At 45.1% G+C, this 14,947-nt stretch overlaps 1 protein-coding gene across 1 annotated transcript in view; it reads right to left on the bottom strand.

The window, feature by feature from the left end:
* Positions 1-2,862: 2,862 nt before the first annotated feature.
* The window catches only part of POLQ (DNA polymerase theta), a 52,494-nt gene continuing 40,409 nt past the window's right edge, over positions 2,863-14,947 (bottom strand). Inside the window, exons 24-30 of the mRNA XM_057415949.1 lie at positions 13,976-14,094; positions 13,167-13,351; positions 12,702-12,813; positions 11,231-11,355; positions 9,584-9,737; positions 6,985-7,100; positions 2,863-3,177 (exon numbers count right to left, since the gene is read on the bottom strand). Of these exons, the coding sequence (XP_057271932.1) occupies positions 3,064-3,177; positions 6,985-7,100; positions 9,584-9,737; positions 11,231-11,355; positions 12,702-12,813; positions 13,167-13,351; positions 13,976-14,094 (925 nt within the window). The 3' untranslated portion in view covers positions 2,863-3,063. The remainder of the gene's footprint in view (positions 3,178-6,984; positions 7,101-9,583; positions 9,738-11,230; positions 11,356-12,701; positions 12,814-13,166; positions 13,352-13,975; positions 14,095-14,947) is intronic.

Below are 14,947 nucleotides of genomic sequence, written 5' to 3'. Positions count from 1 at the left end.
GGCTGGGCTCTCCCTGCGAGGAGCTGAGTCACACAGGTTCACATGATGTGAAGACAAAGTGTTCCTGGTGACACCAGCCATTTGTCTGCCAAAAGAAATGGGGGGGGGGGGGGCTCCAGAGACCCACCTGCTGGTGCAGCAGCCTGGCAAGGGCAGCACAAGGCGGGACTGGGCTGCAGCAGCCGTTCTGTGCACACCAAGTGGCAGGGCTGCCATCACAAACAGAACTCCTGCCCCTTCCACAGCATCCATCCGTTGCCTTCTCGGGCTGCGGGACCACGCGTGTTAACTGCGTGTGCTGTGCAGCACCAACCAGCAGGAGGCTGGAGCAGGCTGCAAAGAGAGAAACACACGAACCAGCTGAGGAACAGAACAGACGCAACCCGATGCGTCCCATCCTGTCCGCAAGAAGACGGAGAGTAACCTGCACTCAGGTTATCAGGTCCTGAGCTAGAACAAAGCCCAGTCTCCAGCTAAACACAGGCCCCAGCCCACCCAGGGCTGGGGAAGAGGAGCCCACAGCAAAGGTAAGCTCGAGCAGCCAGTCTCCTACCACCTTCAGAAAACAATAGGTATTCTCTTGTGCTCAGTTCTGCTCTCCTGACCCAAGCCCTCCCCGCTTGCCCTGATCAGTCTCATTAATAGTTAAAGTCTAATCAGAACTAAGGTACATAAATAGCAGCAGTCAGGCAACAGCTCAGAACCAGTTCTAATATCATGACTCAAATGCCACTGCTGCCTCGTTCACAGAGCAGCAGCTACCTTTTATCTTCTCGTTTGCTCCAAATTAGTGCTTAATTAAAATGAACTCATCGAGTTTGGTGAGCAAAATAACTTCAGGTCTGTGTCAATCCCTTATTGATGAGCATCAGCGTGTCTGGAGACCTTGTTGGGAAATACATCCTTCTGAAATGCCACAGGCGGGAGGAACACGCTGTAATGTGCCAAAGAACAAGCACATTCCAGCAGCTCCAGTGAGGCCTGAAATAGAGCACAGGTGTGTCACTGCATGACACCCAGGGACAGGAAATCATGTGAACCGATAATGAGTCCAACCCAGCAGCATCACAGGCAGAGCACACAAATGGTCAGACACCAGGGTGCCGGAGCTCAGCTCTGTTAATAACAAAAGCTTTAATAAGCTAAGCAAAGAAAGAACTGTCCATCAACCAAATGCTGTGCATAAAGAGCTCATCCATCCAGTGACAGATGTGGTAGAAAACCACAGCACAGAGGAGGCAGGAGGGAAACCAAACATCCCAATGTGCAGTGAAACAAGAAACAGGAAAGCAGGCCAGGTCTCTCAAGGCTGAGGACAGTCGCAGCATCCTCGCCTGGGGCTTTGGCTCGATACCACGTGTCTGTTTTGCTGCACAATGGGCAGGTGGTGGATCAGAGTCCAGGATGTGGCCTTTTATACACAGGCCCCATTAAGATCCTTTAAAACTCACCATGGTCTTGAAGCCTCGGAGCCAGGTACTTCTGATGTCGGGACAACGGCCGCACCAACAGCGCCGCCTTTGAAGTGAACAAGCTCAAGCAGGCTCTCAGGCTGTTGAAAGCCAAGCCTGCATCCCCTCGGATCAGGCTGGAAAAGGCAACTTCAAAAGTACACTTCTGAAAAAGGAGCCGGCAGAGGTTCAGAAAGGAAACAGTAACGAGGGGCTTGGCAATTTCTCACAGGAGACAAGAATGGGAAGATGGAGATTGCTTCTGTTGAGGAGGAACCACAGAAGAAAGATGGGATAATATCATTAGAGGTATCAAGAAGCTGACGGGAGGCACCTGTCCTCCTTTTCTTGGAACATACAAGAGCTACATGATGAGAATAACAAGATTCAAGGTCAGGCATTGTATGAAATGAACAAAAGCAGCTGGACTTGTATAACCGTTGCCACCATGTGAAAGGGAAACAGAACCATGTGACGTGAGGTTCAGCCAGACCAGGTGTTAGTGAGGAGAGTAACACTGAATAGCAGCAGATGAATTCCCTGCAAGCTCCCTCCTTGCCTCCTCTTTTGAAGCACTTGACCCCAGCAGTCAGACTGAGCACCAAGCTCAGCTTGACCAGCCCTATCTCCCAGGAAAACTTCCTGCCTGGTCACAGGGATGGAGTCAAAGGTGCTGAAGCAAAGCACAGGGGAAACCTGAGCACTTGTTAGCAAGGCTGCCAGCAGGCAGGTTAGGAGGCTTCCCCAGGGAGCTCTCTGAGTAAAGAGCCACAGGTCACCCACCACGGCTCTCTACGGCACCAGACCTCAAACCCCAGCGGGGCTGTCACCTTAGCTGCCCACACTGAGATAGGATTTTTCCTCACAAAAGTACCAATTGCCATTAAGTAAGTTTTTAGCCACTCAATTGTGTTTCATTCTTTAAAAAGGAATGGTTTTGCTGGTGATTTTGTGTTCACTATAAGGGTGTTCAAAGAGCATCCCTGTCAAGGCCAGTTTGGAAGGTAGCAGTAGGATGAATGACAGCAATCAGTCACCAAAATGCTTTCCTCAAAGTTGGAGGCCAACCAAGCACTGGTTCCACGCACTGTGACTGCTGCACAGCTGCTCAGTGAGAAACCCAGCCAGCTGGAAGGCCATGTCGGCACCTGAATATCATCAGTGAATCCAGTACAAAACAATCCCAGCAGAGGCCTGGAGAATCCAACGTTCAGTGCACACAGACTTTGCAGTCTTTTTACCCTAGACACAGTTACAACACAAGAACTGCCAAATCATCTTTTAATAGAATAATCCAGCTCACTTCATGTGTAATAAATTCATTAGGCATTGGGGTTCTGGTTTAAAAGGCAGGATCAAGCACATTTTAACAGAATTCATTGAAATCCTGCGCTTTTAGCAATCGTTTCACAGTTCTGTCCATGCTCCACGGTGCTGCCTGGCCTTTGAAGAGTTTGCCTCGGTGAACTCCTACCAGCTTCAACCACACGTCTCAGGAGGCAGCTTGCGACGACGTGTACGAACCCGGTCCAGGAGGATGTCACCGCACACCGGTCCGTCCCAGGCACTGGCCCTGCCCAGTCCACGGTGCACAAACCTACCCAGTTCCACCTCAGAGCTCCAGGTCCTGCAGGTCTCCCCAGCTAGGTCCAATTTTCACTTTAACACTCAGCTTTACCGAGAGCTTGACGGCATTTTCCATCTCCTGCTTGACAATCTGCGCGACCTAGGAGGAGACGCGGAATGTCAGATGCACACATCATACAGTGCTCTGTTTGCCTCGCAGTAGCTGGGCTGGCTGGACCCCTGGAATCACCTCATGCATTTACTCACACTCACTTGCCACCACCGGGAATGTAACTGAGCATTTTGATCCTGATGAGGGTTTATGAATGGAGAAACTGTATGAAGCCAGTGATATTTAATGCAGCACAGAGTTGTGACTAATTCTGCACTAAGACTACTCAGAAATGTACTGAAAGCAAGGCACAAAGCAAATGCACCAGAGGCAGGGAACGGTGTTCCTTCTCAAGGTGTCGGCACAAAAGGCACTCTGAAACACAGACTACAAACCTCAAGGAAAGCAGATCACATTCAGTGCAGGTGCTAAAATACCACCCAGCTTCCCCCTCACTAATTTGTTTGCTGAGTATTCCTAAGAAAGTTCCAAGAGTATTCCTAAGTATTCCAAGAGTTCCAAGTATTCCAAGAGTATTCCTAAGAAAACCCTCATCCCAGTACACACAGGACCAGAAGGTATGTTTGCCTGAGACTTTTTGGATTGTAAAAGACCTGATTTCTTTTTTTCCTGACTGTAAATCCATGCCCCCTGGACCCATGTGGAATCCAACCTGTCCCGGATTGCTTATTGGAATGCATCTTTCGATCCACACCCATCCCATGGACCCTTTCCACAGCAGAGTGAAAAAGGCTTTGAAACTATTGCCATTTCAGCCCAGCCACTGTGTCAGCACAGGAACTACTCCACCTTTCTGACCCTTCCACACAGCTTCATAATCCCCTCACAGGTATTCACAGTCAAATTCCTCCACAGCTCTTACTGGGGAATGGAGGAGGGGATTTGAAGAGATCAGAGCACAAGTGTTTACAACAGCATTAAGAACTAGGGGGAGATTTGTCTTCCCAAACCCAATGCCCTTACGTACCACATTTCAAACTGATCTTGATGACCTAGCAAATTGCTTTAAAATAAATAGGATGTAATTCAGCACAGACAAGTGCAGAGCAGAAAGAAGCAGGGTAGAAAATTGGCACAGAAATAATCTACTGTTCAAAAGTAGGATGAAAAATAACTGCCTGGGCAGGAAAAAAAACAGGGTTATCCAAGATTAAAAACTGGATAAGGCTTAAGCAAGGCACTGCTGTGAGAAAAAAAGCAAATGCAACACAGAAAAAGCTGCTTGTGTGACACACAGATCCGTTCCCCACTCTGTTCAATCCACTCCAGCCATGCTCAAGTTTGGGGCCCAGTTTAGAGGAAAAACTAGAGGAGAATAACGCTGGGGTGCGCATGCCTTTGGAGGAGCGATCCCCCATGCGCCTCAGCGCTGAATAAAAGCATACCTACTTTACAACTTTAACAAGTTGTGGAGTCTACCCACTCATCAGTATTACAAAGGAAACACGAACCACATGCAGGGAGATTCCTTGAGAACAGCTGCAGCTCCTGCACTACCACTAGCAGAAATATCACGTAAGGGCTGCTGCACCTAGAACAAGGGAGCCGCGACAACCTGAACGAGGCTCCTGGGGAAGCCAATGGAACGAGACAGGACATGCACCAACAACCTGAGCTTGGGGGGGCTCGGGACTCTGAATTCCCTGTATGTGAAGCAAACAGCACCATTTCAGGGCTCTCAGCACTCAGCTAAAATGGGCATCTTAAAAACATCCCTGCAATGCCACTGGGAATAAGCAAGCAGTTTAAAAAGCATCTAGCCTTTGAATCCAAATTTAGTCCCTGCCTTTATGTCCCTACCTGGTTTCTCATTGCTGGGTTGACAACAAATAGAAGGTCAAGCCTCTTCTACCACCTTTGGCAATACTGCTACAACCTTGGTTTTGTGATACGGCCCGAAAGCTCATCCTCTTCACCTTGACATGCTGTACAGCCTGGAAAAGGTCTGGTGCCCAAGGCATTTCACACCTTCAGCACAAGAACAAACAGGTATTACCCTAGTGTGGCCTTTCTGACAGAGGCAAGCTAGCTCACTGAGAGAGTGCGAATGAAACAAGAACACTCACTAGCATTGTTTCTCTTACAGACCATCTGTAAGGGCACCCTGATCAAAACACAAACTCACATATGCATGGAAAGATCACTTTATTTTCTTCTATGCACTTCAGCAGCTGGCAATAAGCTTGAGCCAGCATCAAGCCTGTGACCGAACTAACTTGTCTGCGTAAAAATTGCGGTTGCAGCCAAGAAATACATGATTTACTGTAGAATAAAGTTTTAGTGCCAGCAAGATGTGAACAAAGCCCTCCTCAGCAATACAGAAACCAAGAAATGCTCACTCCTTGCTCACTAAAATGTGTATTGTAGATCAAAAGGTCTAATTCAGTCAGACCCTACTTTGAGGGGCCTTAAGAGGGACAGACTTCAAGAGATCCTTTCAAACCTAGACCTTTCTACTATGGGATAATCCTAATGGCGCATCTGAAAGCACAGCAAGCAATATTACCACCAAAAAAATCACAGAATCCTAGAATCCCTTAGGTTGGAAAAGACCTTTAAGATCCTTTCTGGCCCTAAAAACATTTAATCAAAGGGGTAAGAAGTACCCCGTTGTCTTATCTAGACAGGAATCCTTGAAAACCAAGCAAATCTGGCATGCCAAAGGGAAATCCGAGTCTAGGAAACATGCTTTGTGCACATATGCTGGTTTAAGTGACTGCCCAGAGCATCTATGGACTGAAATAGAGCTGAAGGAAGTTAGAAAAGCTGGTGATAGTTGAAATTGTTACTGAGAAAATGTAATACCATGAATAATAAGGAAATCCACTCTCTTGGCCCCAGTTCTTCTGGAGACACTGTGATAACTTGATGTCAGTATCTAAAGACATAAACGCCTATACTCAGGGGATTTCAGTTTTCGACTGAAGGAAATACAGAAGCTTTTTCATCTCTAAACCAGCCTGCCCAGATTGAAGCAGCAGACATATGAATGGAGCTGGCAAAATGAGCAGAAGCCGGAGCTGAGATGCAACAGAAAAACATTAAACCTTTTGTTCTTAATAAAATGTGTTCTAAAAACGTGCTCAAACCAGTCAGGGCTGCTGCAGGGTCCCTCAGATCAGGAGTCACTGCTTGCCATGAGGAAATGGCCTTTTGTCATTACAGATGTGTATGCACGGAACAGAAGCGGGCAAAGACATCCCCAAGCTATGGAAGCACACCCTGGGAGCCTTCTTGCTTTTGTGCTGACTTGGAAAAACACTGAGCTGCCAAAATCCAGCTAATACACTTGCTACTGAACGCTGCCATACAGATACCAACCACAGTCCACACAGCATGTTCCTTACATCTACCATGCCGCTCCTCAGCACCGAAACTCTCCTACCAGAAAGACAGGTAGGGTGAGAATGAGGAAACAAGTACCTGGCGTACAGCATTCTCCTTTCCCTACACAGAGTTCAAACCAGAGCTCTAACAACACATGTTCTGAGTTGGGCACCAGAAAACCCAAGTGTGAACAGGGAGGCAAAAATACCTCCAAACAAAGCAAGCACTTCGCCCCACTCCTGTCACCGATATTAAGCGACTTGACTCATGGAGTCTTGCAGAGAAGTTGTACGAGCTGCTGTTAGAAGCAGTGAAGAACTTCAGCTAATGGGATGGCTTGAGCCTGAAAACAAAGGGGTCAAGAATACAAACAGAATTTTTCATCCAGTTCAGCTTTGTTTTCACAGACCTTCTAGCACACAGCAAGAGGAGATGCAGGGAAGAGCAGCTGAACCCCTAGAAGGCTGGTTTCAAACATCATAGATAGCTGAGAAAGCATGGCCATACCTGGATGACATTGTCCTCTGCAACTTCATAGAGGAGCTCATCATGGAGTTGGAGGATAAAGAAAGCTCCGCTGGTGGGCTGTAACATCCCTCTGCTTCTCTTCCTCCCTAGCCTTCCTACAAAGGTGAAGAGCACAGTTCATTAGATACCATTATGAAAAGGCATGTTTCTTGTATCAAAGAAACCTTCCACATTCCTAATGTGGAGCAAAAGAACTTTAAAATGCAAAAGCCCATGCCTACAGATAAAGCCGCAAAGCACTACTGTTCTATCAATATTTGTACAGCTACTGAGGGAAAAATGTTAATGAGAAGCATTTTAGATACAAACATTTCAGCCTTCCATTACAAAGCTATGAATCAGAACAGAAACAGGAGACAGTTGCGTCTCCTGAAACCATCTGTTGAAAAAGCAAAGTTTAAACAAAATCCTGTCAAGTTTAATCAGGAGTTAGTGCCCAACATCCTCTCTGGCAGTGAATGACAGTTCTGCTTTTCCTCCAAATCCATTTTACTGGCTAGTCTAAAAAGGCAGCAAGCCTCCTCCCAAACGCAGTTATCTGGAACCGCAGCTACTGCTCCTGATGAAAACAAGGGAAGCAAAAAGAGCAGTTTTTGAATAAACAAGCAGCTGAATAACCCGTTTTGTCATTTGCCTGATGAAAATAAAGCAGAACAAACTGTTCCCTGCTGAAAGCTTTCCAAAAGAAAGAAACAAACACAACCTCACACACGGAGCCTCAAGTTATTTATGGTTCAGGTTAGCTACCAGGAGGACTCCGGTTCACAACTACAGGGAGGGTTTCACAGCATCATCAGTTCCTTGCGCAAGCCTCACACTGGAGCATCAATGTTGAGGAAGCCACATGATGCAGGGTCCTTCTCTGATGGCACAGGCATTTAGAATGTGCTGAAAGAGAACTTAGGGAATTTCTTCCCGTTCTTGAAACCAGCTATTGTCAAAGGAGCAAAAACTGTCACAAAAGCATCTCCTTCCCTTCCTACAACTACCGGACCAAAGGCCAGGAGCTGCTGCTCCTGGAAGGGATGGGAAGCTCTGCTAAGCACGTGCCTTCTACCCATAGCAGACCTCTGAATCTTGTCTCTCTAAAATAAAAACTCCCTGATTAATTCCTTAGGACTGAATACTCCTATTAAGACAGCTTCATGTTTCAGCTGAAGCACAAGAACTACCACAGAAATACAGCACTGCACCCCTTCAGCTGCCTTTCTAAAAACACAAGACTGATGAACAAAACACTGTTTTATGTTCAAAAGAAAACCTTCATAGCACTCCTCTGGGAATAAGTACCCCAGCATAGCTTTGCTGTCTGCACCCAGGAGAAATCTATGCTGCTAAGTACTTACAGAATACTGCTCTGGAGCCTCTGGACATCAACTTCCAGACTTGATTTTAACAAAAAACTGTATTTTGGAACCCGAAGTTGTTCCATTCTATCTTTACACTGCCTCTGAAGGCAGAACACGTGCTCAGTTTCACCTTCCTGCTTTTGAACAATTCTGGGGTGGCATCATGGTCCATCTCACATACGAACTCCCACTGCCAGCCTTTGGAAGATCTGCTTTGAGACAGCTGGGGGTTCTGATCTGATCACAGCATTGGCTTTAGTTTGTGTGTTGAGCAGACGTTCTCCCTACGTATTTCCCTCAAGTGTCATAGTTCGCAGTTTGTTTGTTGGCTTCATTTAGATCAGGCCTTTTCGTTTACATGGAAGATATTTTCATGTAACAAGAAAATTTCCTTTTGCTTTGATAAACTAGGTAGGCTTCTGTTCCATGTACATAGAAATGCACGGTTAATACTGCAGCAAATATACTTTTCCTCTTATTAGTACAATAATTTCTAATTGACGCTATGTCAATAGTCTTTTCAAGCTAAAAGCCACCACTTTACACGAAATGAAATGAGCCATCCTTGGTTTTCTAAAAGCACAACAACGTTAGCAATGAGATTTCATTCCCCTGTGACCCCACCTGGAGTATTGTGTACAGTTCTGGTGTCCTCAACATAAGAAGGACATGGAGCTGTTGGAACAAGTCCAGAGGAGGCCACGAGGATGATCAGCAACTGGAGCACCTCCCATATAAAGACAGGCTGAGAAAGTTGGGGCTGTTCAGCCTGGAGAAGAGAAGGCTGCGTGGAGACCTCAAAGCAGCTTCCAGTATCTGAAGGGGGCCTATAGGGATGCTGGAGAGGGACTCTTCATTAGGGACTGTAGACATAGGACAAGGAGTGATGGGTTTATACTATAACAGGGGAAATTCAGGGTAGAAACAGGGCAGAAGTTCTTCACTGTGAGGGTGGTGAGGCACTGGAACAGGCTGCCCAAGGAATCTGTGGGTGTCCCATCCCTGGCAGTGTTCAAAGCCAGGTTGGAAGGGGCTTTGAGAAACCTGGTCTAGTGTGAGGTGTCCCTGCCACGGCAGGGGGTTGGAACAGATGATCATGAGGTCCTTTCCAACCCAAATCATTCTATGATTCTGTCATCCACCCCTAGCCCAAAAGCCCTAGCTTTTTTGGTTTTGCAGGCAAATTGCTGAAGGTTTTGCCCTAGTGTGCAAGAAAGAGGCAAGCTTACCAGTCTGATCTCTCTGGAGGAAGCTCTCCAGATGTCCATGGGACTTGATCACAGAGGAGAAAGCTTCCAGGCGCCTCTGAATGTTCACAGTGGCTGTTTTGACAATGTCAGCAGCAGATCCCTGAACAGTTGTGTTCACAGCCTGTCGCTCTGCCTAAACAGAGAGAGATGTTCTCAAAAGTCACCCTCAAAAATAAGTCAAATCCTGCATGCCACTTGGACATCATTAAAACTAATGAATACATGGCTAAATACAGGCACAGGAAACCCTTCACATAGAGTTTGTTTCATTTGCCTGAAAGAAAGAGATGCTATAGACTAGCTTCAGACAGAAGATTTCTCCAGGTGACTGACAGAAGCAGGATTCCCACTAATTTAAAATGAATTAATATCAAGGGTAATAATCTGCAAGAGTCACAAGCTACAAGATGGAGAAGTATATACACATGGCAATAGTTTCTTCAGGAGCAGAAAAACCTCTCAGTTCATCCAAGTACCATTCTGCCTATCTTCAAAACCATCAGAAACCAAAGGTAAGAAGCTGGACTTCATGAACATTATAATAACCTGGTCTGCTGCACTGAATCCTGACTGCCAGAGCATTACAGCTGTGCAAAACCACACCAGACCACACTGTGACACAGTGGCATTTCCTCCCACGCAAGCAAACTGTCAGATAAGAAAACTACATTCAAAGGTTCCTCTCTCTTTGATTAGAGCCAAAATGCATGCAAAAAGTTACAAGGAAGCTGACATGAAAGTGAAGATAATTCATTAACTGGTCTTCAATAGGATTTTAAAGAACAAATCAAAGTTGAACAGAAGGGGCATCTACAAAGCTTCATGCTGAAGTATCCTTCAGATTAAACAGTCACATTATCTCAAAGGTCTTTTGAAAGTCTCCTTGTTTCCCTTTCAACCACTTGGAGTACAATAAACTCCCCCAATTCCTCTCCCTTCCACTCAAGTCTTCAATTCCACACAACCTAATCCAGCTTCCTACTGAGAAGTATAATGCTTCCTCCCCACAGAAATGTGCCAGCATTACCCCAGTGTGTCAATTCACACTTACTGAAGTAGAGTTAGACAAGTGTGTCCAAAATGACCTTGGAAAAAATTAATGCCAACACAAAGGCTTATATTAAGTAATTATTTATCTAACAGGCTTGGGTTTTCTTTGAGGGGAAATAAGGAACAAATACCAAAAACTATAGCACTTAAATGCCCTTTCTTGTTCAGGTGCTGACAGCATATAATATTCAAAGCCTGATGAGTGGGAGCAACTCAGTGCTCCCACTGAAGAGCACTACCTGAAGAGTTAAAGCACATCACTGCGTGGAGGCTTCTTAAAATCATGTCCACTTATTCCACTAAATTACTCACTCCAGTTCTAACGTGGGAGTTTTGAAGTGAGCTTAGCACATGATGACAGCTGTACACCCAGTCATAGCAGACTTGCGTCAAGCAGACCATGACAAAAGCTCTGTTATTCAAAGCACAACCGAGGAAACAATGAACTAAGTGAAAAGTGGAAGGTCATGACCCAGATGGCTCACAGACCCTGTAAAACCACAGCTAGATGTGCAAAGAAATCCAATACTTTAAAAAGTTAATAAATAACTAGAACCTGTACTGCACTCAACATACATGAGCTTTACTGTAGGGGTTTGGATCTTTGATAGCTGGCAGGTATCTCCGTCTTCCCAGGATGGTCTGCACAAATCCATCTCTTCTGCAGTTCCTCACTGTCTCCCTCAAGAATTTCTGAATCCCTGTGAAAGGAAAGAGAAAAAGTTTTCCCTAACACAGCTGATGTTCCTTGTGGACTTCTCACTGGGGTCACTGAAAGGAGTCTGGGATGCTCAAACAGCACACCAAGGTAATTCTTTGCATTTCCTAGACCATGTCAAGGGACAAGGGCACACGATCACTCCTTTAGCCTATCTGCAGCTCTGCTGGGAAACCTAAGTAAGGCTTTTGAGGTAGAAGAGAGTGTGTAGTGTCGGGATATCCGGCTGTGCACAAGGACACAGGAAGTCCATGCTGCACAGTGCCCAGGCACAGAGTAATACGTGCATTACTGATAATTGAGAGGTCAGGACCTAAACCAGCACTAGAGAGACAAGTAGTAGGAAGGGGGTAAGTTGAAAGCAGAAGTCTAAGTCCTTGATGCCTCAGGCTGCCTGACTTCAGGCTGTGTCACTTCAGATTCTAGGATGAAAGAAACTCATCCACCTGCACTTTGCAAGGGAAGGAGTGAATCCACCAAGAGCATTAAAAAGAAACTTATGTGAAAGAAAGACGAGATAGGAAGAGCCCTTTTCGCTGCAAGTTCAGGTAACAACTGCGCTGAAGTGCAAAAAGTTAACTTTAGGCAATTTCTTTCCAAGGTTTACAGAACATAAAATGTAACAGGAGCTATTCAAGGCCAAGACTATGTCATGGTCAGCATGGCCATTAGTCACTTCGTTAAGTATAAAATTCAGTGTGTCAGCCTGGCAATACACAGAGGTGAAAATTCGTAAGAAGTGGAGTTAAAATATAAGGTAGGTTGCAGTTTGTGTGTATGTACATGTACAGAGAGGAAAGAAGCAGGAAGTCATTTCTAATGGTCAGGAAGGCCAGACTACCCAGAAATTACTGGGGACTAAGCAGATTCTTAATAGGACCCCGTTTCCCAGCATCCATCTCCTAAAGAAATAAAGCAAAAGACAAGAAGAGTAGAGAGAAATGGTCATCTTTAGAAAGAAGTGTGGTCTAAAGCTGTACTGCATATCCTTTGAAGCTGTGTGTTTTAGTAAGGAAAAGGGTTCCTTATTCAGAAAGTTGAGAGCTTTAAAAGGAATCCCCAGAGCTTATTAATGAATTAAAAAAATCCCCAACAAAATAATGAATATAAGGAGGGAGAAAGGGACAAGGTCCTAAAAATGATTCAAACCGGAGTTTAGAGTAAAACACTACAGAGTAACAAACTCTGTGTTCATGCACTAGACTTTTTCAAATGAGACATAAATAGTAGAGGGCTGAGACAAATTTAGGATTTGAAGAGACATGGAAAGAAGGGATTAAAAACAACCAGCACCATCACCACACAGCGCCCAACCAGCCGTATCCAAACCTGTATATCTCGACTTGAAGGATTCAATGTAACTGGCAGCTTCATTTTCATCAATCCCCATCTGCTCGCCTAAAGATTTTGCTCCTATTCCATAGATGATTCCATAGCAAATCTGCCAGAGGATGGTGTGAAGAACCATAACCATATGGCGAGTCATGCGGAGAAAGCAAAGCCAAATCAAAATGTGATTCAATGGACAAGCGATTGGGAACAAGGGCAAGCATTCAAGAAGAGACACTACCTCTGAATGAAAGCCATTCACACTGGTTTTTTCCACCTTCATTCCCCAAAACCCAGACAGTTCCAGTTGAAACGTACCAAGAGTGGGGGTACATACAAAGCAATTACTGACCAGTCAGGGCTGAACTCAAAATGAAAGCCATTCTATAGTTAGTTCCTGATGTTTTGAACACTGAACCTTCCTGGTAAGAAAGCTGCTGTTGATTTTTATTCCCAAAAATTTACCTGTTTTGCTTGTTGCCTTGTCCTGTCTCCAACAGCTTCAGGATCAATCATTTTCCATTCTGCTGCAATACTCTTAAAGACATCAGTACCACTGTTCAAGGCTTGAATGAGTCGACAGTCGCAAGACAAATGAGCAAGGATCCTCAGTTCAAGCTGAGAGTAATCAGCAGCCAAGATTAAGCCACCTGAAGGCAAGAAGTTAGCAGAAATTATTATATAAATTACTCAACACCATTCCAACCAACATAATACCAGCAAGCAAGACTGAAGTTATCCTTGTGCCTTCTGCTCTGAAAGTTTTCCGCAGCCGTGTCTATCAAAGTTTTGCTTGTTTTCCCAATGCCCAGGTATGCCTGCTTTCAATCTAGCCCTTCCATCTAGAATCCATCAAAACCACATAGACAAGTATCCATCCAGGTGTCTGTGTAAAAGTGTAGCACCTCGTCGGAATGACCGGCACAGGGATCAGACCAGCAGACTTGTGCTGAGGCAGGGCAGGCAACGTGAGAACTGACGTTTGGACAGGAAGGACTCAGGTTGTGTATTAAGATCTATCTAAGCTCTCTCTTTAAACCCAGGTATTCTTAAAGAGGAAATGAAGGTGTGAACATTTGAATACCTTCCCCAACTGAAACTCTATCCTTTACAGTCTTGTGAAAAAGTTTGAGGGCATGCTAACTACTGCATTAGTTTTCCAAGCAGGCTGTTCAATTAGATATATACTGTCATCAATTCTTAACTCTTCATTAGGCCTAGGATATTTCATTACCCATATCCTTAACAATTACAGAGCAGAATCTGGGCAGTACCTGGGAAGGGAACAAAAGCATGCCTCATGCTAACAGAAAATGGTATTCCTCTTTCCTTGGATCTGTCTTCAGCTTGAACCTTCAGGCCATTAGGTGCAATACTGGAACGCTTTCTGTATCTGTGGAGACAAAGAATGACTTCTTCACCAATTTCTAAAACATGTCAAGATGCATAATCGTTTTTGTTACAAAGAATCGGTGAAAACAAGTGCGACAGTAGCCTCTATTCCACTCTTGTGGACAATCCCTACCTATATATGACCATGGCAGAACTGGATGGAGACCACATGTACACCTGAAGAGATCTACTGACTCCGAACAGATTTAGGGATAAATCTTTCTTGCACTATCAGGGCTTGGTCCAGAAATTTGATAATTCCACTTCAAAACAGGTAAGATGAAAGGCCCCAGACCTTCGATGAGTGCCTAATCCCAAAAATTCAACACCCCACCTCGAGTGCCAAGTCTTCTCTCAACATCATTCTCACATACCTAGCAGAGACAGAAAGATTCCTCCCCGACATCAACCTCATGACTGTTCACATGCATGTACAAACACACACCAGTAAGCCTGTAAAAGCAGAGCAGAAGTTGCAGAAGATATGCTCACCAAACTCTGCACATTTCCTCTCTACAGACTGAGTAAAAAGTTGCCCCGAAGCAACTTGATTTTCTTTAGCAGGAGGGAAAAAAAAGGTATCTCTGAGAACAAGACTGGTTTCAGCAAAGCACAGAAAAAGGCATTGTGCCTCCCCTTGTGCACTCACTTTTCTTCTTGTACCTCGTCATTCCAGGGACAGTGGGGATCAAGTTGATGAAAGATAGCACAAAGATCAGAGGAATAAATTATCACAAGAAATAAAGGTCAGGGACAACGTGTGGGAACTGTAGAGAACCATAGTGTCCAGCATAGGCTCCCAATTTAGTTAAATTACCATGATTTAATTTAGCCACACTCCTTTGGTCAGAAGC

Source organism: Pezoporus wallicus, unplaced genomic scaffold (assembly GCF_028554395.1).
Source record: "Pezoporus wallicus isolate ANWC-B61680 ecotype Strahan unplaced genomic scaffold, APGP_CSIRO_Pwel_v1 contig_6814, whole genome shotgun sequence".
Taxonomy (NCBI): domain Eukaryota; kingdom Metazoa; phylum Chordata; class Aves; order Psittaciformes; family Psittacidae; genus Pezoporus; species Pezoporus wallicus.
This window is presented reverse-complemented; position numbering and strand designations above follow the sequence as displayed.